Source organism: Amphibalanus amphitrite, unplaced genomic scaffold (assembly GCF_019059575.1).
Source record: "Amphibalanus amphitrite isolate SeventyFive unplaced genomic scaffold, NRLGWU_Aamphi_draft 000088F_arrow, whole genome shotgun sequence".
Taxonomy (NCBI): Eukaryota; Metazoa; Arthropoda; class Thecostraca; order Balanomorpha; family Balanidae; genus Amphibalanus; species Amphibalanus amphitrite.
In genome coordinates, this window is record NW_024881584.1 from 944,262 (window position 1) to 970,927 (window position 26,666).

The 26,666-nt window shown below is 46.4% G+C and overlaps 1 protein-coding gene across 3 annotated transcripts in view; it reads left to right on the forward strand.

Annotated features, from left to right (window-relative positions):
- The window catches only part of LOC122379977 (probable uridine nucleosidase 2), a 132,506-nt gene that overhangs the window by 22,763 nt on the left and 83,077 nt on the right, over positions 1-26,666 (forward strand). For 2 of the 3 annotated variants that reach the window (XM_043362683.1, XM_043362684.1), the window contains exons 2-4: positions 290-364; positions 10,164-10,357; positions 11,043-11,220. In XM_043362683.1, the coding sequence (XP_043218618.1) occupies positions 328-364; positions 10,164-10,357; positions 11,043-11,220 (409 nt within the window). In that variant the 5' untranslated portion in view covers positions 290-327. The remainder of the gene's footprint in view (positions 1-289; positions 365-10,163; positions 10,358-11,042; positions 11,221-26,666) is intronic. The other variant, XM_043362685.1, reaches the window with a different exon arrangement.

Below are 26,666 nucleotides of genomic sequence, written 5' to 3' on the forward strand. Positions count from 1 at the left end.
GCTACAGTGTCCGAAGAAACTTACATGAGCAAATGTTTCCTTTCCGTCCACTTCATATTTTGCAATCGGGTGTCGTGTGCAAGATATATGGTTTATGGTAGGACCCGGCTGGACCCGTCAGAAAATTTCTAGGAACCAGTCTGGACCCATATGGGTCCAGACCGGTTCTTTGGACCGGGTCCTCGGGTCCACATTTTGCCACCTCTACACCAAACCCTGCAAAAAGTGTAGTTAAACCGCATGTGACTATGATTGTTACTCCACTGGTTACTTTGCCTCTTCCCCTCAGGCTACCGTACTGACCCGACGCGACGCTGACTGACGTAGATGGAGGACGTATCAGGAAATGCGAAACACCAAAACGGTAAGTTCGTCCAGATTGATTTAGGGTGTAGCTTTTAGTGGAAGATGATGATTTGGTGAGCTTTTGACAGGGCGCGCCTACAACTTATTCGAAGCGATGGCGAAACGTGGCCCAAAAACAAGGGTTACTTTCCGAAAATTTTGCCTAAGTAGCGGTTTAAGAAATTAGAGCCGAACTTTTTTCGACTTAAACTGTGATTTTAACCCGCGCCCTGCAGAAGGGGAGGGGGGGGGGGATTAAACACCATCCCGCTTGTGGTTTTTCTCGAATATCTCAAAAACGGCGGCGCATATCTTCATCTTCTCTGCACATGTTGTGGAAATTTCAGACCCAGGTCACTTAACATCTTAACCTGCGCCCCGTATAACACGCCCTACTGTGTGAGGGGGGAGGCGCTATTCATAGCCCCCTCCTAACTCCGAAACTACTGGTCCGATCGTCAAAATTCGGACTGATAGCCCAGGAAAACTGTCGAGGGAAACCGGGTTTCATTGACCTCGAGGTCACCGATGGCGTCACAGGTCAGGCCAAAGTAAAAATTATCGACGCTTGGCTTGTTCACATTTTGGGCTCTGGCTGCCGTCTTACAAGTCAGATCAGCCTCACTTTTGGTTTACACACACGTGAACAGATGCTTTAGATACCCCGAGGGCATCAAACTTGTACTTGGATTTTCAGATCAAGGTCAGGCCATCACATGTCACGGAAATCTGATATCATGCATCGGTCACGTGACACATATTTTATGGTCCATTTAGGCTATAGATTTTTAATTCGATGTCGTTTATGTCATTGGAGGTCATTTGGAGTTGAATTTAGCTTAGGGCAGGCCACTTTCATGCCAAAAAAGGTCAAATTTTAAAATTGAGATTTGTCACCAAATAGGTGTCTATCGGATGCAGTGTGAGCTCAGAAACACGATGGTGCTATTTTTATTGGTGTACAATGTCAAATACGTACTGAAAAATTGATTTGAAAATTTATTATTGTGAAATTTTTGCTATAATGCTCACAACTTGACTATTTTTGAAAATATCTGACAAAACATTGCTAGAGTAAATCATAAGCATGTGTTCTTTCACATGTATTCCGTTATCTTTTTCTCGAAAAGTCAGAAACTTTTGGAACAAAAGATAAAAATATAAATTCTGAAGTTTATTATATGTAATTTTCAATGTTTTCAAAAACTATGAAAATCGGAGATATCAGTTTGATAGCGCACTCTATTCTGAGTCCTCCCATGCATAGAAATTGGATATAGTTTAAAAACTGAGCTATTGAGAGCGATTGCCGTGGTTCAATGTCTTGCGTCGAAATCGGCCGAACATGACGTCACTCTGACGCCATTTCCGGCTGACCTATTGTAGTTACGAAGTTCATATTTTGACGCAGGGTGTCAAATTGGTGCAGCCGAAGGTAGTAAAAGTTAAGCGTCGATACGTCAAGCGGTTGGGAAGTTATTGCAGAAAAACGAGAGGGGGCTATAAATAGCCCCTCCCCCCACCCAGTGGGGCGCGGGTTAAGGCAATGGAAGAAAATTGAAAGGCGCCTGTTTTGGACCAAAGTCATTACAAACACTCTCAAAAACTGAATTACAAGTAAGTTTGACACACTGAACATGAAAATGATACCCGTGACCCCTTTTATGCCCGTGAGGTTATCTCAGGTCAGTAATGGTAGCTGACAGTTTTTCGCGAATAACTTTTGAAAGAGGTAGGTATGCTAGAGCGATGAAAATACCTTAATTAGTTGTGTCCGGTTCGACCATACGGGTTGACTGTTATGCAACATAACCCTTACCGGTCAGGTCATGACCTTGACCTTAGGTCAAATTTTCAGATTGATCTTTCAAGGTCAAGTGATAGTTCATTCGATGCGTCTTTGACGAGAGGAACACGATGCCGGTAATAGAAAGTTTGTGCAAGATTTGAGTCAAAAGCTATTGCAGAAAAACCGATTCCGAACAAATCGTCTATTTTGTCAGTTTTGCCCCCTGCAGGCAAAACTGTTGACGGTAGGTAAAATCTGAGAACAATACTCAGAAAGAACGTTAATAGGCCTATCGAGTATCGAATGTGCTTTTCCGCGGCGCTGTAGCTCGATTGGTTCCCGAGTTATGCGTTGGCTTCTGAGAAATTGTCCACATTGGACCTAAAAAGCGGCGAAATTTTGCCTTCAATGACCTGTGGTGACCTGACCTTTGACCTGACCAAAAAAGTGACTGAAGTGTTTTCGTCATTATTTCTGGCGCTCTTTCGAACGCCGCCTTCCGCGTATCACTACGTGGCCCAGGAGCCGAGTAAGAAGGGGGAGGTTGTTCAAACCCCCCCCCCCAGTAGGGTGTGGAATTCAGGACCCCCAGTGGGGCGCGGGTTAAAAGGGGTGCTATGAATGCCCCCCCCCCCCAGTGGGCCGCGTTACAGAACATACCCCAGTGGGGCGCGGGTTAAAACATGTTTCAGTTGTTGATGTCTATGAGAAAATGCATATGTCGCACGCATCAGCTGAAATCCAGTATTTCATGAAATGTTGCATTGCGTGGAATGCCGGCCAAGACTGAAATGTTCGTAGAAATACGCGCGTCACAGCAAATGCTGGATTTTGTTTTTTATACATTTCATGGAATGGAAGGCGGAGACCAGGCAGTCGCTAAAATATGGCCGTCGGCCGAAATAAACTGAGTAGGGGAGAGCGGGGAGAGTTGTATCATGTCCAAGTTGTATCAGGGCTAATTGTGTCAAACTTATCCAATGGATGGCGCTCGTGACACGACCAGCCGACGAGGTTTTCCGGGCGCCACCTTTCCCTGTTCTGTCGTGTGGCTGGGTGGACGCGTCTCGAGGTGAGAGCCGATTTTACGAGTATGTTTTTTTAATGTCATTCTAAAAAACTAAGTTGCAAGAAGATGTGTGTTTTGGGCATTTAGATGTGCACGAATTTGAAAGATCTCCGTAGCGGTGGTGAGGGTAGGTTCTAAGGCTGCGTGAGTGAAAATGGATTTCTCCAGCTGTCCGCTGTTTTTGAGCACGAGGATGTTTTTTCCAAGATGGCGGCGAGGTACATGTTGTATCAGAGCCGGGTGGGGTATGTTGTAACATGTATGTATGTATGTATGTATGTATGTATGCATGGGTATGTTGCTTTTGATCGCGAAAGCTAAGCCCTGGCTCGCGTTTGTAGGTAGCTAGTCAATACTCGTTCCATTTCGGCACAATGTGTTGGCTTCTTTGCTCTTAACGGGCCACTTTTGCGTCTAGTCTGTTGATGTTTCGTTCGTTTCGATGTTTCGTTCGGATTGACCTAAGTTTGGTCTAATAAAAGTGAAGCCTTTGAGCATATACATTGTATTAACCCCATTTAATGTTGTTGTTATGTTTAAAACCAGTAGCAAGCACACTCCCTGAAACGTGAAATAGTGATACAAATTACCCCACCATGTGATATACAACTCACCCAAGCCATGGGGCAAGTTGTATCAAAAACATTGTTCTATTCGGCAGACCGTAGAAGAAAAACTGGTAGAGGTAGCGGAAAAGTTACTTCGCACAAAAAAAGCAGAAGAATCAAGGAAGGAGATAGTATGGAAATAATGAGTTTATCACGGAACGTTACGAGATTATGGGTCTCGGAGTAAAAACTGATACAAGCCACCCCACTCTCCCCTATGTATGTAACCGAAGGTTTGTTGTCAATAGTTAAAACACTATTCTTTAGAATTGTGTTTTTCTATTGAAAAACAAATCTGAGTTCCCTGACAAATGGCAAAAGCTGCCTGAGATCAGTACAACTTGATGCTCTTGAAAACGGCTGCTCCAAAAATTCTGATTTTTTCAGGATTTACAGATACAGATACAGATGTGTATTCATCTAGGATCCACAATAAAAGTGGCTTTTCACCAGACACGTAAAACCAGATAAAACGGGGAACATATAGACAGTACGAGTAGGCATAGATATCACTGGCAAACACAAACAAGCGTGCGACTGGAACAGGTTCAGACAGCTACTCGGCGTCTCGACATGATCACACGCTTCACATTGGCGCGAAACGCTGGTATATACGGGCTCAACTCGGTACCGTTTAACATCGCGACTCCTCTAATACATAGTCGACGTCTCCCCGTCTCTGTTCGGGCCCGTGGCTGTGTTATCAGCCCTGCGTTTCGGGTGTTGTGGTCGTGTATGTCGCGGGCTACAGGACCGATGGTATCACTGATATGTTCAGGAGTACCCGATGTGATGGCTCGGTGGACTGCGCAGATAGTGTGGTACTCGGCTAATTCGTCTGCCCGCAGCCAGCCGAGCTGCTGTATGACGTCAGAGATGTGGTCGCTGCGTCTACGGCCACTGACGACTCTGGCACAGAAATTGAGAATTTTCTGGACACGAGCCATCTGGGTCACACCACACGACCCATACACGCTTATACAATACCGCACGATCGATATGACTAGGGCTTGAACAACTACCTTACGTGTGTTTGCTGGCATCACGTGGCGGGCATGACTGAGAGCGATTAAAATTAAAATTTCTAGTGGGCCAGGTGATCTACGTTCTGGTATGGGTCTCCCCTCCGCGGACCATCTGGTGCACGTGCCACGTGACTTTGAAAATTCCCGTGTTAAGCTAATGGGCAAAATGAAAAAATGCGTTCCACGGCAGATTGCTCGAAAACGATCCAAACGACCCCCCATTTTCTTCCATGCAGATCAACCATCATTCGGTGCACTACCCATGGGTATGTCACAAAGTGGCCGGAAAAGTCCAGAACCACGTGCCACGTGCCGTTGAAAATGACCCTGCACACCGGAAATTGGGACTTTTGGTCATTTCGGCGCACCCATGATGCATACTATGGCGTGGGTGACCAAACAATGGGTGTCATCCGGTCGGCAACTGTTTAAGGTGTCGTCCAGTGGGCCAAAGTGGTAGCTTCAAACTTTTGGGATCTACCATTCTGGGGATTCTTTTTGACAATATACTTGCGTTTCTTGGCGCAATGTTCATTCCACCCAGCCGGTCGTCAATGCGTTAGGTGACCCAAATGACGATTGACCTGAAGGAAGTTGGGGGCGAGGAACACGCACGTGCCATCCGTTTTTTAATCGGGCGCTTTCATCTAGGAGATTTTTGCAGATATCTTTTTGATTTGTGAAAATGACCAGCCTGGCGGTATGCCAGTCGTTGATAAATTATTATCTTGCTGCGGCCGGGCGCTTATTTGCGGTGTTTGCGTTTGGCGGCTGGCGGGCGACTTTTAGTCGTTTTCGGTTAGCAGTTAGCGTCGGTGCGGTGCGGGCGGTTTTATTTTTTCGGCGTTTCGGCGTTTTTTATGTGTGGTGTGCGGCGTTCGGGCGATTTTTTTGCCGTTTGCGTTGGCTTTTCGGGCGTGCGTTTTACACGTTTTGCGGTGTTTACGTTTTGCGGCAGGCGGGCGTTTTTTTGCGGTGTTTGTCTTTGGTGGCGGGCGGGCGGGCGGGCGATGCGGGCGTTTTTCTTTTTTTTGCGTCGTTTGCGGTGTTAAATTTGTTTGCGGTTGGCGGCCGCTTTTTCGTTTTTTGCGGTGTTTTTTTTTGGCGGCGGGCGGGCGATTTTTAGGCGTTTTCGGTTGGCGGTTAGCGGGCGTGCGATGCGGGCGGTTTTATTGTTTTGCGGCGTTTTTGCGTTTTTTTTATTTCCGGTTTGCGGCGGGCGGGCGTTTGTTTATTTTTTGCGACCTTTGCGTTGGCGTTTCGGGCGTGCGTTTTGCACGTTTTGCGGTGTTTGCGTTTTGCGGCGGGCGGGCGTTTTTCACAATTCAAAGTTCAAACCTTCGGGCCATAGTACACTCGCTGCCTAGACATTACAGGGTATGCTCAAGTGACTTTCTCTAACGATCACCGCAGATGTCCGAGTTCACGTACCTTTTTCGTATCCAAATCTCACCGGTGCACAGTGGGCGATTTCAGTATTCTAGCGGCACTTTACACTTCACAGTTTATATCTCTAGTGAGCCTCTAAACTACTGATCTCTTATTTTGTACGTTGTTTCAATGTGTTTCTCCTGACATACGCAATCTTATCATAAACAGTCGCGTTTTCTTTGCAACATGCCTCCATAGGCTTATAGCATGACAGAACGTTAAACAAAACGTCTTTGAGTATTTTCATCTGTCGTAGAAAAATGTCGACGGATAATCATAGCAAATGGCACGCATAAGAACGTGTGTTATGAACGGTCATGCCAAAAAATTATGCCAAAAGTTATAGTGCTGAAGTTACACCCAAGCCTTGCAGTTTGCCCGCGCCGGGCGGGGGGTTTGAATACCCCCTGCGGTTTTTCACAGATATCTCAAAAACGGTGGCGCAGAGCGCCGCCGTTTTTGGCACACCTGTTTGTGGATCTTTTCCGCACATGTGAAAATTTCAGACCCAGATCGGTCAAGGTCAGGTCACCAGGTTACGCCAAGTGACCTCATCTCAGATAAGATTAGAATGCTCGTCATAGCTATACCGACTTAACGATTGCCTTTAACCCTCACCCGCACATGGGGGGGGGGGGTTGCCACCCCCAGGTAGTTTTTCTGCTCTGCACTCTGCAAAACATTTTTAAAGCTAGAAGCCTGATGTTTCGTATAGCTGCTCCTCCATCCTTTTTTGATTTTCACTGAAAATTTCAAGTACCTGTGGTTTTTGGTTTCGGAGATATGACCTTGTTTTTCAGGTCATGTCATGACCCAAATGACCAATTCTCAACATCTTGCGTTGGCTATGGGCCTTGTGAGCTTTTGACACCTTGATTTCGGCCTTTTTGCCAGTCTTACCTCCCATCTATAATGAAACATGTTGTTCGACGATGTACAGATGTCAAGGTCAGGGTCAAGGTCAACCTAGGTCATCTAAAATAATTGCGTTTAAGGCAAGCTGAATTTACTTTTCGTGAAATTTTTTGACTGCATATTTGGTAAAAGCTTCTCAGATCATGATTTCATGTAATATGGACACATAAACAATCGGTGCAAACATCAGTATACACACAGACACACACAAACATACAAACACATATCATTGACCTTGACCTAAGTTGACCTGAAATGACCTCAGTAGCAAAAACCTGGTGGGGTAGTGTGACAAAGAGGTTCTAGCTGGCTTGGCACCAGAAAACGGCATCGTCATCGGTATATGATAAGCAGCGCACTTGATATCCAACGGTGACCCAAAACAGCAACATTTTTTAGTTTGACCTGACCTGGAAGGTCAATGACTGACCTGAGAAGGTAAAGCTGGGTATCATTGGATTCGTCTCTTCCCAAAAAATCTTTTTGGTCCTTACCGTGAAGCTCTATCTCCAACAGGAACGAAATGGCGCGGGGGGTGGCAACCCCCCATATGCGTTCTAGGATGGGAAAATGGCATGTGCGGGCGAGGGTTAACCCTATTACTGGGGGGGGGGGGGGGCGAATCGGCCCCCACCTGTAGTTTTTTTTTGCTCTCGACGAAAAACGACTTAAGCTAGGGGCTCAAAATTTGGTGACTTTTCCTTGCTATTTATTGGGCACATTGTGTCAATTTTTTTAGTTTCTAGCTTGCGCAGAGGCGTCTCCAGGACGATATTCTCGGGGGTAGTTTTGGCCCAGATTTGACTGTTTCGACATTTGCCTTCGATTTCGCTCAACGTGATCTACCTTTCTAAAAAATAAAAATAAAAAATGTCAATAGGGGGGTAGAGGGGGGTGAAAACGGGCAAATTGCATATACATTTTAGACTGTTTAATGTTTATCACGGCCAGGTTTCTGAACCAATCTTAACGCAACTTTTGCCGATCGATAGAGAATGAACCAGGAATTCACATGGATCCTAAAAATATGCATTTTCAAAAATCATAGGCGGATACAGATTATTGAGATTGGGGGTACACAAAAAGTATAGTAAATAAGGTTTTTGTTGGTACTGTTTCTAAAAATGGTGGTAATGGTCTTGTTATGTTACAATTTTCTTATGAGAGAACGACTACAATTGTATTGGTCATGCATAGGCGGTGTCAGGGCACCTATGTTGGGAGGTAAAACATAACCCCCCTTTTTGGACGCCTGGATCCGCCTATTATAGCAAAAACGTGTCAAAAGAGGATGCACAATATCTTTGCATATATTATCACACGATACCATTCATTCACTGTTCGTAAAACTGGTGCAGCATCGTGATCTTCGCCCAAATGACTCGCTTCACGAATAGGACCCCCCAATTCCCAGTGCTCTAGAGCCGCCCCTGGTAAAGTTATGAACTTGAAATTTTCAGAGAATGTGCCCAATTTAGTTTTAGGAAAAGTCAGAAAATTTCAGCATCGTAGCTTCAGCGGTTTCGGAGATATTCCCGAAAAACCTGAGGGGTGGATGAAAACAGCCCCCCTGACACTAATAGGGTTAAATGTTGTGCCCCGGACCCTGAAGCGCTAGAACGCCTGAATCGCCGACTGTGTGCTGGGAGACGGGATGATGATGTATGACACCAGATATTGAACTACGGATGGCCGGTTCAAATCCCCTTGGGTCTAGTATTATTGTTAAGTGCTCTAGCGAGGAATACATTTAATATGATTAAAGTAATAAACAAGATTGACCTTTTCCTCGACATCAAAAAGTGTAAAAAACCGAAAAATACCTATATTTAGAAACGGAGAGCTTTCGGCCACTTGCCTTTATCAAACTATCACGCCTGACCATATCAAACTGGCCTTTATCAGCTATCACGTTGGTTTGATAAATGCCAGTTGCCGAAAGCTCACTGTCTTTAAATATAGGCTCCTCGAGACAAGTTCCTTTCTAACTCAAACATAATCTAGTCTAACCTTACCGAACCTATAACCCAAAGCCTAAATCCCACTTTCACCTACATATCAAACGTAACCGAACGTGTTATGTGAAAAGTAGATAGGTTAGGTTGGTATGGGTTAGGTGGTGTTGGGTCTGGTTTAGTGCCGAGCCAGAAACCTTTATATACGAAAAAGGCACGGGAACTCGCACATTTGCGGTAATCGTTACAAAACGTACCGGTCGTCACTAAGGCATTTCATGCAATGCCTTGGGAACGGGTGTATTCAGTTAATTTCTATAATATTTCAGTGACTCCGCCTGGCACTTGGTGAAATGTCAAAAAAAAAAATCGGGCATTCGTAATAACGCACTAATTTTTCCGACGATTTCAGGCTTTGCCGGCATTCCACGCAACGCCTATTCCCATTGAATTTTTAACATAAGTCCATCAATACTTTCGAGCTAAAATTGTATTATATAGTGATAAATATAGTGATATAGTGATTATAGTGATAAATTCCTTGATAAATTTAAGTACATTATTATTGGGCATTACGAGTGAATTTTATGAACAATACCATTGCGGGGTGCGCCGTCGGGCACACACTCCCGGACAGACACTGCTCAGAGGATGTTGTCTCTGCACTGATTTGTGGTTGGGGCGGGGGCGCGGCTCGGTCCGGCAGCGAGGATGTTGTTTGTCTCTGCACTGATTTGTGGCTGGGGCGGGGGCGCGGCTCGGTCCGGCAGCGAGGATGTTGTTTGTCTCTGCACTGATTTGTGGCTGGGGCGGGGGCGCGGCCCGGTCCGGCAGCGAGGATGTTGTTTGTCTCTGCACTGATTTGTGGCTGGGGCGGGGGCGCGGCTCGGTCCGGCAGCGAGGATGTTGTTTGTCTCTGCACTGATTTGTGGCTGGGGCGGGGGCGCGGCTCGGTCCGGCAGCGAGGATGTTGTTTGTCTCTGCACTGATCTGTGGTTGGGGCGGGGGCGTGGCTCGGTCCGGCAGCGGCCCATCCCCGGCCGGTGGTGATCGACACGGACCCGGGCGTGGACGACGCCCAGGCCATCGGCATGGTGCTGGCGGCCGACCGGCGCCGCGAGCTGCGCCTCATCGCCATCTGCGTCACGTTCGGCAACTCGACCATCGAGCACTGCACCCGCAACGCGCGCCGCATCCTCGGCACCTTCAACCGGCTGGACGTGAGTGGCGGGCACGGAGGCTGCAACCAGTCCTTCACCCGCCTCCTGCTGGTGCAGTCTGATTTCTCCATGGAGTGCGGGGGTGGGAGGGGGGGGGGTGCGTTTTCCGCTGTCTTACTCGGATTTTGGACCACGTAGCAGCACGTCATTAGCGGGATTGGAGTGTCAAAAATAATTATCGAAAGATGGGACTCTTTTAGACGGGATCTACAGTTGTTTTTGCCTCTCCCTTTAAAATGGTTAATATACTTAATATATCATACTCACAGCATTTATTGTGTGCAAGTTTTAACTTGATCTGAGGTGTCTCGAATCTGGGCTGAGTCCGGGCTGAATATGGGCCGTCTTGATCGACATATTCTACGTACAGGTCTCGCGGGTTTTAGCGGTAGGTTTTGCACCTAGAAAATTTAGTGTACTTCAGGCTATATCTTCGTCGTCTTAAGCTTTTAAGTGTTGAAGATGCGATCGACTTGTTGGTTCACAAGCCGGCCACGATCGTGTACAATGGCTTCATCGCAGATCGATTACTTTCTGAGATATAACCGGAAATGTAAAAGTGCAAAACCTACCGCTTAATCTCGCGAGAGCCGTACCTTTTCAGAGAAGCATGAACTACCAAACGATATAATATACATATTCACCGTATGTTCGATATGTGGTAAGAGCCGTGTTTCGCCGGTAGATTCCTATATACAGCGGAGCACACTGCGGCCTGGTGAATGGCAAGCTGGGTACCACGGACCTCTTCCACGGCTCGGACGGCCTGGGCGACACCGAGTTCGAGCAGCCGCCGCCCCCGCTGCCCAGACAGAGCGAGCACGCGGCCGCCGCACTAACGCGGCTTGCCAGAGAGCACAAAGGTGAGCTGCCCACATAGTCACCGTGCTGCCCACCACAGCCACCTGCATGGCTGCTCGCCGGACCACACTGCTATATTGAGAGAGCACAAAGGTGAGTTGCCCACCACAGCCACCTGCATGGCTGCTCGCCGGACCACACTGCTATATTGTGAGAGAGCACAAAGGTGAGCTGCCCACCACAGCCACCTGCCTGGCTGCTCGCCGGACCACACTGCTATATTGAGAGAGAGCACAAAGGTGCGCTGCCCACCACAGCCACCTGCATGGCTGCTCGCCGGACCACACTGCTATATTGAGAGAGAGCACAAAGGTGCGCTGCCCACCACAGCCACCTGCATGGCTGCTCGCCGGACCACACTGCTATATTGTGAGAGAGCACAAAGGTGCGCTGCCCACCACAGCCACCTGCCTGGCTGCTCGCCGGACCACACTGCTATATTGAGAGAGAGCACAAAGGTGAGTTGCCCACCACAGCCACCTGCATGGCTGCTCGCCGGACCACACTGCTATATTGAGAGAGCACAAAGGTGCGCTGCCCACCACAGCCACCTGCATGGCTGCTCGCCGGACCACACTGCTATATTGCGTCCTAGCACAGATGTGGTGTAACCGAGACATGCCCTCTCAATGAGAACAGCGCACGCTGCCTAAGTTACGAGTCGGATGGCTCGCTCCACTGCCTGAGTATTGAGTATGGGTATGCACTGGATAGAAATTAATTTGTTAAGCAGCTCCAGCGCGTTGAGGGTCAGCCTCTTCCAGCGAGATTGCTATTGGTGACTCTGGCACGCGTTCTTCAGACCGATCTATGAGCTGCATATAGTGCAGTTGACTACAGAATGGTGTTTCACTTTTCACAGGCAACCAGTTGCCTGGAATGGTAGACTGTGCCGCATCACACGGGCCGATTTCACAGTTTAACCCTCGCCCTGGCAGCGGGGCCTCGGCTAAGGGATTTTGACGACTGGCGCAAATGATCAAAATGTGTCGAATTTACAACGAATAAATGTGTAGTGCGTAAAGGGCAGCAAAAGTGAAAACGATGTGAATGTTTGCAAAATGCATATTTAACCCGCGCCCTGCTGGGGGGGGGGTGTTTGAACACCCCCCCTTGTGGTTTTTCGCGAATATCTCAAAAACGGCGGCGCGGAGCGCCGCCGTTTTTGGTACACCTTATCATACATCAATTCTACACATGTTGTGAAAATTTCAGACCAAGGTCATTCAAGGTCAGGTCACCAGGTCACTTGAAGTGACCTCACCTCATAAAAAGTTTCAATGTCTGTCATAGCTACACCGAGTGACCGATCGCTTTGAAACTTTCAGCGATCGCTAAGAGCAATAGCATGTACAAAATGTATATCTCAGAATTTTGATATCGATGACCTAAGGTCAGGTCAATTTTGCGACCTCCCCATTATAAGTCAATGGGAGAAAATTGAAATGCGCCTCTTTTGGACGAAAGACATTATAAACACTCCCAAACACCGAATTACAAGTGGTTTAGACACACTGAACATGAAAATGGTGTCCGTGACCCTTGTTTATGCCCTGAGGTCATCTTAGGTCACGAATGGTATCTATCAGTTTTTCGCAAATAACTTTTGATAGAGGCATGCTAGAGCGATGAAAACGCCTTAGATGTGTTCAGCTCGACGATACGGATCGACTGATATGCAACATGACCCTTTCCGGTCAGGTCATGACCTTGACCTGAGGTCAAATTTTCAAGTTGACCTTTCAAGGTCAAGTTATAGTTCATTCGATGCGTCTTGACGAGAGGAACACGATGCCGGTAAAAATAAGCTCGTACAGGGCTTGGGTCAAAAGTTATTGCAGAAAAACTGTTTCCGAAAAAATCGGCTATTTTTGCAGTTTTTGCCCCCTGCAGGCAAAACCGTTGACGTTAGGTCAAATCTGAGAGAATTACTCAGAAAGGGCGTTAATAGGGCTATCGAATGCGCTTTTCCGCGGCGCTGTAGCTCTATTGGTTCCCGAGTTATGCGTTGGCTTCTTAGAAATTTTTGACATTCGACCTGGAAATCGGCGAAATTTTGCCTTCAATGACCTCTGGTGACCTGACCTTTGACCTGACCAAAAAATTGACCGAAGTGATTTCGTCATTATTTTTGACGCTCTTTCGAACGCCGCCTTCCGCGTATCGCTACGTGGCCCAGGAGCCGAGTTACAAGGGGGGGTGTTCAAACACCCCCCCCCCCAGCAGGGCGTGGAAATCCAGGACCCCCAGCCGGGCGCGGGTTAACCTAGTCAAATGTAACGTTCTCGCAGAAGTATATCTTAGACTGATGGGGTGAAAAAAGATAACATGGTGTGTCAGAAGTGGATAGCCAAACGGCCTTAGTTCTCCAGTCTTGTCAATAGATGGCAGCACCGCAATATGGGCGGTGGATCGTGTAATTGACGTCAAATTTTCGGTACCTGCTAAGAATTGAATAGCGGATCTTGCCATGCAGGAATCGAGTAAATCGGTCCACAACTTTTCTAAAAACAGGGGTATAAAGTCAAACACCCTGCCAGAGCGGCGGCGCGGCGGCCGGCGGCGGCCGTTACGCGCCGCCTGGGAGACTGCCCGCGCGGGACGGTTCCGACTTTGCATTGCACTAAAACCTGTCAACTGCTTGGAATAGTTATTATAGCAAAAGTTTCATTCAAGTGAGGAATAATCCAAGGGCATGTATGTTTGTGTGCATACTGTGCTAGCCACGAAACTGCATTAGCAGATACTCGCTAATATTAGATCCAGCCAAGTCCAAACGCATTCCACGGGATGTGTTTCTGATGCATCAACAATATTTATCCTTCGAGGGCGGATACAGTTGTAACAATACAAGAAATATTTTTGCACAGCTCTATTCCTTGAAAAATTCTCTTCAACGCCTTATTCCTAGTTAACCCTCGCCGGCACAGGGGGGGGGGGGGAGTTGATGCAACCCCCCTAAGGTTTTTCGCGAATAACTCGCGTAAAAAGCGGCCGATCGCGACGAAACATTCAGTACTCTCGCATTGATCAATTTTACACCTACCCTGAAAATTTCGTGACCCTGACCCAAATGACCTTTGACCTGTGACCTCTTTTCCGAGACCATGTTTGGCCGGAATCGCGATTCGGCGATGTCGGCCAGGGCTGGTAAAAAGCGCCGATTCGCTGATAATATCGGAGCCAGAACAATAGCTGTACAAGCGACTTAGGGAGCCAGAAATAAACGTTTCAACGCAAGTATGCATGTGCAGGATAACTGCTAAGTTTTGTTTCATATTTTCGTTTTATTTCTACGACAAACCTCAAAATACAAGATGCCTGAGCACTAATATTAAATTAGTAACAGCATTCAATTTCCCAATGAGGTCTTTTGCGCAATGTTTGTCTACAAAGTACAAAGCTGGTAGCCTATTCAGAATAGTTGTAAATGCTTACCGCGAACAGCGTCAGCATTCATCACCGAAGAGCCATCAGTCGATTTCCAGCTTTAACACTACGGAGAATAGGGCTCCGTAACTTTTATCAGTTGATGAGGACTACACCTTTTTAGGCGCAATTTCAAAAAGTGAAAGACCATATTCAAAAAGTTGAAGTTCGATTTCAAAAAGCTGAACACCAATTTCAAAGAGCTTAAGTCCAATTTCAAAAAACTTAAATCCATTTTCAAATAAGTGAAGTCCAATTTCAAAAAGATAAAATACAATTTCAAACGAGTTGTTGAGTGATGCAATAAGAGATAATATAATCTTTTTATGCCATAGCAAACATAATGAGATGTTAGATTCACTCGATGAAAGATGTAGGATAACGATTGGTATCATAATTATTTTGTCGTTAACCCTCGCCGGCACAGGGAGGGGGGGAGGTTGATGCACCCCTCTAAGGTTTTTCGCGAATAACTCACGTGGAAAGCGGCCGATTGCGACGAAACTTTCAATACCCTCGCATTGATCAATTTTACACCTACCCTGTAAATTTCATGACCCTGACCCAAATGACCTTTGACCTGTGACCTACTTTCCGAGACCATGTTTGGCCGGAATCGCGATTCGGCGTATGTCGGCTCGCATTAGCCGCGCGTTTGCAAGCTTTCCGTGGTTTCAAGCGTTCAAACATGTGATTTGATGCTGCTCCCAAGCATTAGGGTAGATGTCAAGGTCACTTGAAGGTCAGGCCAGGTCATCACCTTTGGTGACCTCGGCTCACTTTTTTGAGTTTTACATGCTTCTAGGCTAGTTTTTTTTTTAGCTGAATTCGAAGTTAGCAACCATTTGAATATTTGAGCCAACCAGAGTAAAAACGAGTAAAACTACGATCAACAATAGCATTCGTTCTAATATTGCTCGTTCTTTTGTATGAAGCCGTTTACCTCAACATACTCCTGGCTATTGTGAATCATTTAAAAAGTTCACTTGCAAGCTGCATTTCCGTCGTTTACATGGAAATGACGGTCTAAAAACTAAATGTTACTAAATGTAATAGTTCATAGCATAGGTACTCGTATCATTTGAAATAGTATTTTATCTTTTTGAAATTGGACTTCATTTATTTGAAAATGGACTTAACTTATTTGAAATTGGACTTAAAGTTTTTGAAATTGGTGTTAGGCTTTTTGAAATTGAACTTCAACTTTTTGAATTTGGCCTTCAACTTTTTGAAATTGCGCCTAAAAAGGTGTAGTAAGGTGTAGGTGTAGGTGTAGTGGTGTAAAGGTGTAGTAGTGTTGAGCGAACGGGGAGCCACAGAGCCTTCTACCATTGGCGGTTTACTGTATTACCGACTAGTTTAGAACACAAATAATGATATTCAAGTGGCCTTTTCATTTTTATCAATGTCAAGAAGTCTCGTGCAGGGTTGCGGCACGGGCAAACTGTACGTTTCATGGTATGTTGGTTGTTTTTCGGTTGGATTTCAAGTTGCTCCTCTTCTGTATAGTACATCTCAATCTCATAGCAATATCATAGACCACCTACCTCAATATTTTAAGCTGATCAAGCTGTGGAGCTAGACATAAATATGGCGCTTGTTTTTATTTTGAAGATGCATACGGATACCTAACTCAAGTGGCTAACGATACTGATTTATTTGCAAACCAACCCAGTATGGTTAGCATATTTGTTACTAAATTAAATTAAATTTTGAATATCAAGATATGTTCCTCTTCTGCATGTTTTTCTTTTTGGTAGTTATACTCAAAATATGCCTATATAAGCAATCCTGATTTATATTTCAGGCATTTTGTAACTGAAATTGATATTAGACTTTCACTTATAATGCCTTTGTGTTTCAGTTCTCAGCTTAGGACATCATCAATTCAATCATGTGTATCTCAGATGACTCAGACAATGACCAGCCTGCGGGAGATCTATGCTAGTGGGCGAGATGATGAAATTTCCTCTGTTGGTGAGTCAGTATTATATTTTTTTGTCAACAACATTCATTGCCTTACATGCATTTGTGTTTTACATTTCTGTCACCAACCAGCTTAAACAAAAGTAGAAGAAATTATATACCTACATTCTTTTGCTGTGTTTGACACCAGCCGATGTCCCAAAATCAGGATACATTAGTGTATAAGTAAAACTAAAATAGTTACTGATGGATTTTAAGGTGTTCCTGAAAAAGGACGTTGTTCACCGCACTTTCAAGCCTTTTCTGTTACGAGTGTTAGGAGCCACTTTTCATGGCCAAAAATTTGGTCAGAGCCACCAAAACCATTTTTACCAGCCCTGATGTCGGCTCGCATTAGCCGCGCGTTTGCAAGCTTTTCGTGGTATCAAACGTTCAAACATGTGATTTGATGTTGCTCCCATACATTAGGGTGGGTGTCAAGGTCACCTGAAGGTCAGGTCAGGTCATTGACCTTTGGTGACCTCGGGTGACCTCGGTTCACTTTTTCGAGTTTTACATGTTTCTAGGCTAGTTTTTGGAGCTGAATTCGAGTTTAGCAACCATTTGAACATTTACGAAGTAGTTTTGGTGCATTCGTAACATGTTACGAAGCTGTCAGAGGCGGTTGACACGTATAACGAATACCCGTCACAACCCCTACCGGTTGACCTGACCTGACCTGACCCGACCTGGTCTAAATGCTTGGTCTAAAAGACATCATCTATGATCAAAACTAACGATATTCGTGATCAGCACCCCGGAAAACCACATAGCAGCCACACTTTACGACTTTCTAACAGGTCCCGATTTCCCCGATTTTCGGGTCATTGACCTGACCTGGAAGGTCACCCGATGACCTAGGACTTTCAATTGTGTATCATCGGCTTCCTCTCGTGACGGGCAACACGCTCGTTTTTCCGCGAAGCTCTAACTTGATCAGGGGCCAAACGCGAGGGGGGGCGTACCCCCCCCCCCCCCTGTGCCTTCGAAGGACGCAAAATGGCCTGTGCCGGCGAGGGTTAAGCGGATTAGTCCACCCTGGTTGAATAAATAAGGCGATTTAACCAAAAGGTCGCGGAAAACCGACCAAAAACGGCCGCGCTCAACGTTAATATGGGCATGTAGACTCTTAAAAACTCGCAATGGGCGGATAGTTTCCCAGGTATTGGCTCCAAAACAACGTATTCTGCTCCTGAATACGTCCAAGTGATCCGCCTCGTTCCTAGTTAAGCTCTAATTAGATCAAGTGACTCATAAGGAGCGAGAAAGCGACAAAAAGCATGAATTTCCCTATGGCGGCGGGCTGCCGGGTTGCCAGACGGCGCACCGGCTATTTCCACTTTTGACACACCATGATCAGTAAGCCTTAGTATTCGAATTTTGAACTGTTCGTTAAGTTGGCTACTCTTCCATGGTTTTTACGTGTTGTGAATAATTCGTTTACCTGCAATTTGTAGATCAATCTCGCATATCATTTCAACTTTTATTAGCAGCAACACATCAGGCTAGGTCACCGAATCGCGTAGCTGACCATTACACTCAAACCATGCCACTGGTCTTCGGGGGTGACTGTTTGAGAACGCCGACTAGGCGTCGTATGACTGGGTAATATCTCTTCTACAGCGACCCAGCAGGCCTAAAACCTTTTTGACAAACTCACACTGCTTACAGATCGGGGTGCTTGTTCCGTCGCTGTCTTACCGTTAGGAGCGTCATAACTGGCTGGGCCTGCGCCCGCCGCTGACACTAATCATGAGTCGATTGTTTACCGTGGCCAGACCAGATGCATGCCTTGCATAGGCGATGGCTGCTGCGGATTGTGTTGTAAGTGGGACACTGCCAGTTCGGTACCCATACTGTGAGGAGCGACACAGAGCATAGATGACAGCAGCTTCTTGCAGACACCGGATGAGCATTTCGTCATCGCCACCAAGGCCGTATAAGAGAGGTAGAATCATCCCGCAATTTCCAATGGGCCGGTCGCTGAGCATTAGCGTGACGTCACTGATGGAGACCGCGCGGCGCCCGGTCTCCAAGCCGTACGTCGGGTACAGTTGGCGCTGTATCGTTGTTATTACTGAACGTAACGACAACTTATGACCCTAAGTAACTTTTTTATCCACCTATAGGTGATTCCTTTGCTGGTGCATTGCCTACCCGAGTCCTAGGGTTGACAGTCATGGAATATGGGTCGGATGGGCGACTTCGCGACGGGATAAGGAATGATTGCGATTGTTGTGTACCGCACCGCCGATTGCATTTTCTATCTGCACCCGCAGGGATGGGGAGGGGGGCACGTTAGAGGTCTGCACCGGCCGGCTGCAGCCGCGGCTGGCTGCAGCCCCACGGCTGTGGGCCGGGGCGGCTGCAAATATCTCCAAGAACACGGCTACGGCTGTGGCCACGGCTGTGAGATTTCAAGCTCAATCTTAAGTACTCCAATATAAAATTTTAAATCCTTAATCTCACATTCTGATAAGCAGTCTAGCCTGTAAAAATCATGCAAAGGATGCCCAGCAACATTGAAAGTGGTGAAGCCTTTGAAAACCTGTAATGGTTTTACCATTTGTTGTAGGGGAGTTTGCACTCTGGTACAGAATACTAATTATAGGTACCAATTGTTCCTTCATCATCAAGAGCTTGACAGTTTCAGAAAATGCAGCATGTTGCATTGTCACATCCCTCTCAAATCAATCTCACCTGGTCATTAGGAGAGCACCTTACAGCTATTGAAGACAGCATTCAAAAATTCTTTCAGGTAATAGAAAAAGAAATCACGCCTAGGTAAAGGCAGGTAAATGCTTCATAAAATATTATCTAAAATAACTCTTAGATGTATTTCTGGATTTTCGGCAAGTCCAACTTCCGTTACATCACGTTACATAATTACATAATATAAAACTGGCGCTTTATGTTCTAACTGGTGTGTGAGTGACCGCTAACAGAAAATGCTGATCAACGAAGCCAATGGAATTAGATTATAAGTGAACATGAACCTTACTTACGGTTAATTCACATGATGGTGAAAACCCTGAACACGTAATTCACATGACGGTGAAAACCCTGAACACAATATTTCTTACGCGAGCTGTTGACTTTACTAATAAAATGACGTCTTCTTCTAAAAATGTAAAAATTTGATACTTAATCTTTATTTGAGAGCAAGTTTTAAACTGTATAGCATTATTATTTATTAATTATATTTTTTATGGCTGTTTATAGTGACACAAAAACAATTTGTTGCCATTTCTTTGCTATTGACGCCATTAAAAACTCAAGTAAAATTTTTGATTAAAAGAGGTAATTGTGGCTCGCACGTCCTTGGGGATTTGAGCGAAGATCATTATTTGGAAAAATCAAAATAGAAGAATGTTTTTCTTTCTTGGATGCTCACTAGTGTTTTGATGCCTTGCATATCAAATTAGTTTGAGACTTGCCCAGAAGGCTGCTTCAAGTCTGGCATATCACACCCCAGAAAATATGCAAGGTAAGAAAGAAGCAAGAGTTTTGACTAGACAATCACTGTTTGACAGTCCATCAACTTCAGTTTCATTTTCCATACCTAACATTGATAATGAAAAGCATCAGGGTCTGTTGTTCTGTCCCACAACCATGCTTCAGGATTTGGCATTAGATGTCTACACTGCTAGTGCTTCTATTCTGGTTCGTTGTTTATGTTTTCTGTTGATGTAGGTACCTACCTACCCATCTTTCTTAACTCCTTGCAAGGGCTTGTGTAGGCATGCGTTGCGCATCAGGCTTCAGGCCTTCGGCCTAAAGCCAGATACACAACCACTTAACCTATGATGCTTCATGAGCTTGAGAATCTATAGCCCATTGCAATGTGCTTTTGGCTATATGTTTCAACTAAAAACAACTTATTATATACTATTTGGTAGCATTTCATTGAAAGTATCCACGGCCGGCTGACGGCTGGCTGCCCACAGTTTGCCACGGCTGTGGGCGGCTGTGGCTGTGGAGCCACGGCTGCGGGGCGGCTAGGCTGTGGAAAATTGCAGCCGTGCAGAACTCTAGGGCACGTGCCCCCATCGGATCAGGGGCCTCTCGGTGAGCGACGCAAACGACCACTTTACCGCTTAATTCTAGTTTAATTAGCGGCGCATTAGCGAGGTGGGTTCAATCAACCCCCTCGGCCGGGGCAAATGTAGGTCCGGCGAGTGAATTTGAGGAATTCTGAAGATACGATCGTGTTCCCCACTCAATTCTGCTTAAGATGCCGGGTTCCGTATCTACGTAACTTGAACGTAACGGACGCGGCGGCCGCAAACGTAAATCGAGGTCCCGAATTCCCTATTCCTCAACACAGGCGGCAGCCGGTTCCTGGTCTGCGCAATATGGCCGCCACCGTTAGACACTACGGCCAATAGGGTTGAAGCGGCAGTGCTCCCCTGTGAGATACACATACTATATTCGCGAAGCATACAACTCAGTGATGGTTATGCGCACGATTTGCCTCGAGCTGACGGGCAAGGTCTTCCTTGAAACGAGACATGGTCATGGTATCCTGCATTGCTGCGGGCAGATCGTTAAACTTTTGGCGCCTAAATAGGCGGTCCTGCACTTCCCTGTTCCACTCTTCACTCTCGGCAGGCGTAGCTGCCCTATACCCGTCTCGTTCCTCGGTCATGATTGCCATGTTCAAACATCTGACGCAGAATCTCCGGCTCGCCAAAACGCAGTACCGACTTAGTGAGCGACAGCTGGTGGTACTCGAAAAGACTACGAGCAAGCAAAACACCCAGTCGTTCCGCTTCAGACGATATCCCGTCGAACTTCTTCTTGCCGGTGATCACACGTCACACGTGTATGAAAATTGACAAGGTTTTTGACACGGTGCATCTGCTTCTTGTTACACGTGCCGTAAATCGATATACAATATCGGATCGTGGACAACACCAGGGATTCAACTATCTGTCGCAAAGTACAGTGTGGCACAACAGGTCTAGCGTGTATAAGTGCGATCAACATGCCTGTACACTTTGCGGTGAGCTAATTATACGGCTTACTTATAAACTGAGAATGCCTTCTGAGAATGCCTGCTGCGGAGTTAATCTTCCGTTGAGCTGACCCCGACTCCGTACAGAACTGTCGACCCCGACCGACTCCCGCAGACCTGGCAGGGCAGGTGCGTGGACGGTGGAGTCGACGGATTTTCGCCGACACGGACTCCGACTCCGGTTTCGAAAATTGATTCAGACTCCGATTCCGCCTCTACTCCGCACTTCGCACCCCTGCGTTCTACTACCCACGGCCCGGCCGGCCGGCCGGCGCCAATTGGCGGTCCACCAGTGACGTCGCTGGTAGTGTTATGCTGATTGGCGAATAATACACGGGCGGTCTCGGGATGACAGATCGCCACTAGCTTGTTTTGCGAGTCAGTGTGCTGTCTTCTGGCCTCAGTCATTTTGTGCCAGTCATCGCAAACGTCGTTGACAAGTTGTGCCGCACTCTCCGGCCCGAACGGTCAGATCTCGACCGGCAGCCCAAAACTCGGCCACTGAAATTGCTTTCAGCATCTGTGACATTGCACTCACCACGTTCTCCTACTCCACATGCAGTCTCTCCGTAAGGAAGTTGATGGCAGAACTGACAGTTTTCTGTCGAACGGCACCAAAGTTGCGCTTGGTGGTCACATTGGTGTTGTGGCACCGAGTACCAGCCTCCTCCACATCTCCCAACTTCTCTTCTTGGCCAACGGGAAGAGACTCGGTTTCCATCAACTTAAGCGTAGGAACCATGGGTGCAGTGGGTGCAGACAATGTATTCTACACCCACAATAATCTGAACCAAAACCCCTTTTCTCATCAACACTACTTCTCATGCAGCACGGCAAATTCAGGATACGAGTATTAGGGTGGCACTTAAAAATCAATTTTTGATTTTTAATGCGTGCGGGTGGTTTTCCGGTTCCATTCCCGTAAAAAATAAGGAAGGCAAATTTTTATGGGAAAATATTGATGTTTAGAGGTCGCGAATCAAGGTAAAAATTGAGATTTTGGTAGCATATTTCAATATCATTAAAATCGCTTCTGAATTTCCTATTACGCTATAATCGGATGATAATAAGGCATTTCTTAGTCATTTTCATATTGTTTATTGATATTCCATGCAGCTTCGGCCACGCCAGAACGCTGGTATATGTACTCCACTACTCCAGTTCCTCCTCTTTAGTAGGGGAGAGCGGGGTTAAATGTAACACGGGGCAATTGTAACAGTGTTGATAATTCATAAACTTACCAATAGAATGAGCTGATGTTAAGACCAAACATGCGTAATTCTATACTGCCTTTCCCAACAGAGTTTGAGGCGAAAGTGCCGGGTATGTCGATGGCTGTGCACAGTAATGTGTTTTTGAGAGCATTTTGTAAATTTTTATACCGTTATATATGATTAGCTCACTCCCGCCATTGAAAAGATATCGACTTCAGACTTTGTGTAAGCGTTAGCAGGCTTGTTGCCCATAAATTGAAAGCATTAAATGCTGTACATGCAACATCTTTTTTGCGCCAGTTTCGGCTAAAATTGTCAAGGCGCGACGGGGACAATTGTAACATTTTTGCAGGGGTCAAATGTAACAGGCTATAGGTCAGTGCCCATTATGTCAAAGTCGTCAAATTTTCAAGGAAGACGAAACATTGCTAGAATTAAGAGAACTGTAAGTTTAATCGCAATATCGGCAGCTTTTTACGCGATTTATTTGCGAAAAAACCGAGGGAGAGGAGGTCTATCCAACCCCTGCATAAGTGCGAGGTTTTAAGCCTTTATTCCTGAGAAGAAACGTACCTACCAAGCCTGGGAAGATGAACAAGTGTCCAATACTTTCGTTAAGTCAAATTTTTGGAAAAAAATGTGTTGCTGTAGCCTGTAAGTTAACATGTTACAATTGTCCCCGGGTGGTGTTACTTTTGACCCCGTATCTGGGGTGAATTGTAACAGCTGAATTGACTTTTTCAGACAACAATTTTGACCCGAAAAAGAAGTTATTTCGGAAATGTTTTAGCTGCATTTTAAAGACAAAACATCGTAGTTTTTGATAATAAAAGAAAGAACTTTATAACTGCAAATGTGTTTGCACCAAGTGATAAAATGCAAAAAATGTTACAATTGACCCCGTTCTCTAAAAGCTCCAGAGTCACCAGCCGATCACTCAATTACTACAGGTGACGGCCGAAGACCGAGACTGTCGCCTTCGACAGCTCCTTGTCGGGGTAGGTGCAGAACGAGTTCACGAAGGTCAGGTCCAGAGCCGGCGCAGTGGCAGTAGAGTCCCAGACCAGGCGGCGGCGGCGGCGGCGAACTTGCAGGCAACGAACAGCGCACAGCGTCTGATGACCTGGGCCTCGGCCGCCGTCAGCCGGAGCCGCTCCCTGAAGAGGAAGGCATCCACGGTACGGATGGTCTTTGCCATCCACGTAACTCAGTGGAGTACTCTGAGGCGGAGAAACGGATGCCGTGTTTGGAACTCCACCGAGAGCAGTTACGCAGAGCTCCAGAAGTTTTCGGTAGTCTTCCCGGAGCTAGGCATAGTCCAGCGATGGAAGCGATGGAAGCTTACCAGCAGCTTGTCCCACTCCGGAACGTCGTCGACGGCGAACGCCACCGGTGTGATCCTGTCAATGAAGCATGAACTCCCATCCGCCTTTGAACCTCTTAAACAGCCGGATGGAGGCCGCTCGAGATTCTACGGCAGGTGGAGAAGGCCTTCTCTAGGACCAGCTCTTACACGTGGTGCCGGCAGGCGAGCTGGAGGACGGGCCGATCCAGCTTCTGCTCGATAAGGGCAAGGCCCTAAATGATAAGGGCTAAAGTACCGTTCACCAGCATGCTGTTCGCCGTCGTGGCGTCGAAGCAAAAGGCCGCAGTTCCGCTTCTCCAGTTCCTAGCCTCCCAGCGCTGTGAGCATGGCCTCCTGTGCTTGGATGGAGGGGAGTTTGGGAACGGCGAGGAGCTTGGCCACCCTAATCCCCCCCCCCCATCACCAGGACCTAGAATCGGTCGACGCTCCTTCTCTCGCGGTTCAGGATTCGCGGTTCAGCCGGAGTCGTATCAGAAGTTCCGTGCCGCAGTTGATAACAGGCTCACGTGTTCTTCACACATTACGGTCGGGCAGTTTGGCCCGGTCGAGGCCAGTTCACTGTTGGGGACGTCCGCTCGCCCGCATGCGCTTGGGAGTCGACGTTTCTCTCTCATGGTCGCCATCGTCAAAGACGTTCCCTCCGTGTGCGCGCCGCAACGGCCGGGTAAGTCTGTTGCTGGCACTGGCACTATGTAGAGTCGGAAGAAGCGCCCACGGAAGAACATCCCGAAAGCACAATAAACCAGCCAGCTCAATGCCCACTCTCGCCTCTGCTTTCCCCCGCCGGCGATAGGCTGGCTCCAACTTCTTCACATTCTCTTTGACAGAAAAGGAGCATGTCTCAAGAACCGATAGAACTGTGGGGCTCGTCCTCCCTTTGGAACAGGAGAGACCGTTCACTCCTCACACTCATAAGAGGATATGACCTCCACTGTGAGAGAGAAGGCACCGGTCGCAGGCCAAAAACAGGCCTGACATGGGTAAAACAGCCCAGATCAGACCTGTCTTGGCGTGACCTGGACTGGCTACGATCGACCGGAAGTGATGGGATAAGCAATTGTTATACAAATAAAGGTCAAAATACGTCGGATATGACGCTTAATGACCACATATGTCATTCCAAATAGGTTTAAAGTAGTTTCCAAAAAGTTGATTTTTTTCCCCCAAAACTGCCAACTTTGACCTCAATTCGCGACCCCTAAATATCAATATTTTTCAAAATTATTTTGCACACATTATTTTTTACGGGAATGGAACCAGAAAACTACCCGCACGCCTAAAAATCGGATAACATAAAATTCACCCTATTGCTAAGTGCCACCCTAACGAGTATGTTGCCCACTATCCATCTTCCGAAGCATTTGCTACTGTGATGGTCTTCAAAACTTTACCAAGGCTCTAAGCTTTGGAACAGCTTGCCCCCTCAAGTGAGGAACGCCTCAAAGAATGAAGTAATAAAGTACATTCTAACTAAGGCAGACATTGACAAGCCATGATTATCGGTCATATGCTCGTACTTATACAATGTATCGTTTCAACATGTGCAATTGCCAGTGTTCCATTTGATGTCACTCGCCAGTCACTGCACTATACGTTTGAGGACTATACTTCTTTGTATCAGGAGAATATTGATATGGTGGCAGTTTGAGTCTGTTCATGTAACGTGCATGTAGCCTGTAGGTAACATGCATAGGTATGTTCATACGTGGATCATGTTAAGTGTTATGTACTTGGTGAACTGTATGTATGTACCTACCTCGTGCCTATTTTCACCGTAATGCCCACGTTTCTGTGGTTGGTGAAAATAAATGAAATAATAATAATAATAATAAACACTTTTATTTGTGCTGAAGAAAAAAAAGGAAATGGACCATGTGATTGAACACATGCCGATGACCCACTGTCAAATTTTTTTAGTCCGATGTCTTTGAAAATGGCTAAGCTGGCCGCTTTTACTTTTTGCGGTAGTCAATATTGACAATATTAACCCTCGCATGTGTGCGGCGTTTTCCAGCTTCTAATATAAGTAAGGGGAGGGGGGTCGGTTGGACCCCCCTGCCGTTCGGCCCCTGATCGAGCTAGAGCTTCGCGGAAAAAAAAAACGAGGGTGTTGCCCGTGACGAGAGAAAGCCGATGATCTCCAATTTTAAGGCCCTAGGTCATTAGGTGACCTTCCAGGGCCCGTATTCAGGTCGACGGCGTAACTTAAGTTTTACTTAAGTTCCGCAAATACGTAAGTAGTTTTTGGATTCAGGTTGACAGCCTAAGTACCATTTTGGCGTAAGTACATACTTAAGTAAAAATTGTTCAATTCCAGACAACTTACGTAAATCTTGCATTTTGGTATTCAGGTCGAACGGCGCACGTAAGTGAGGCGTAAATTTGGCATTCATGTCAAATCTACTTAAGATTGGCGTAAGTATGCCCATATGTTTATCATTGTGAAGTTACGTGTGC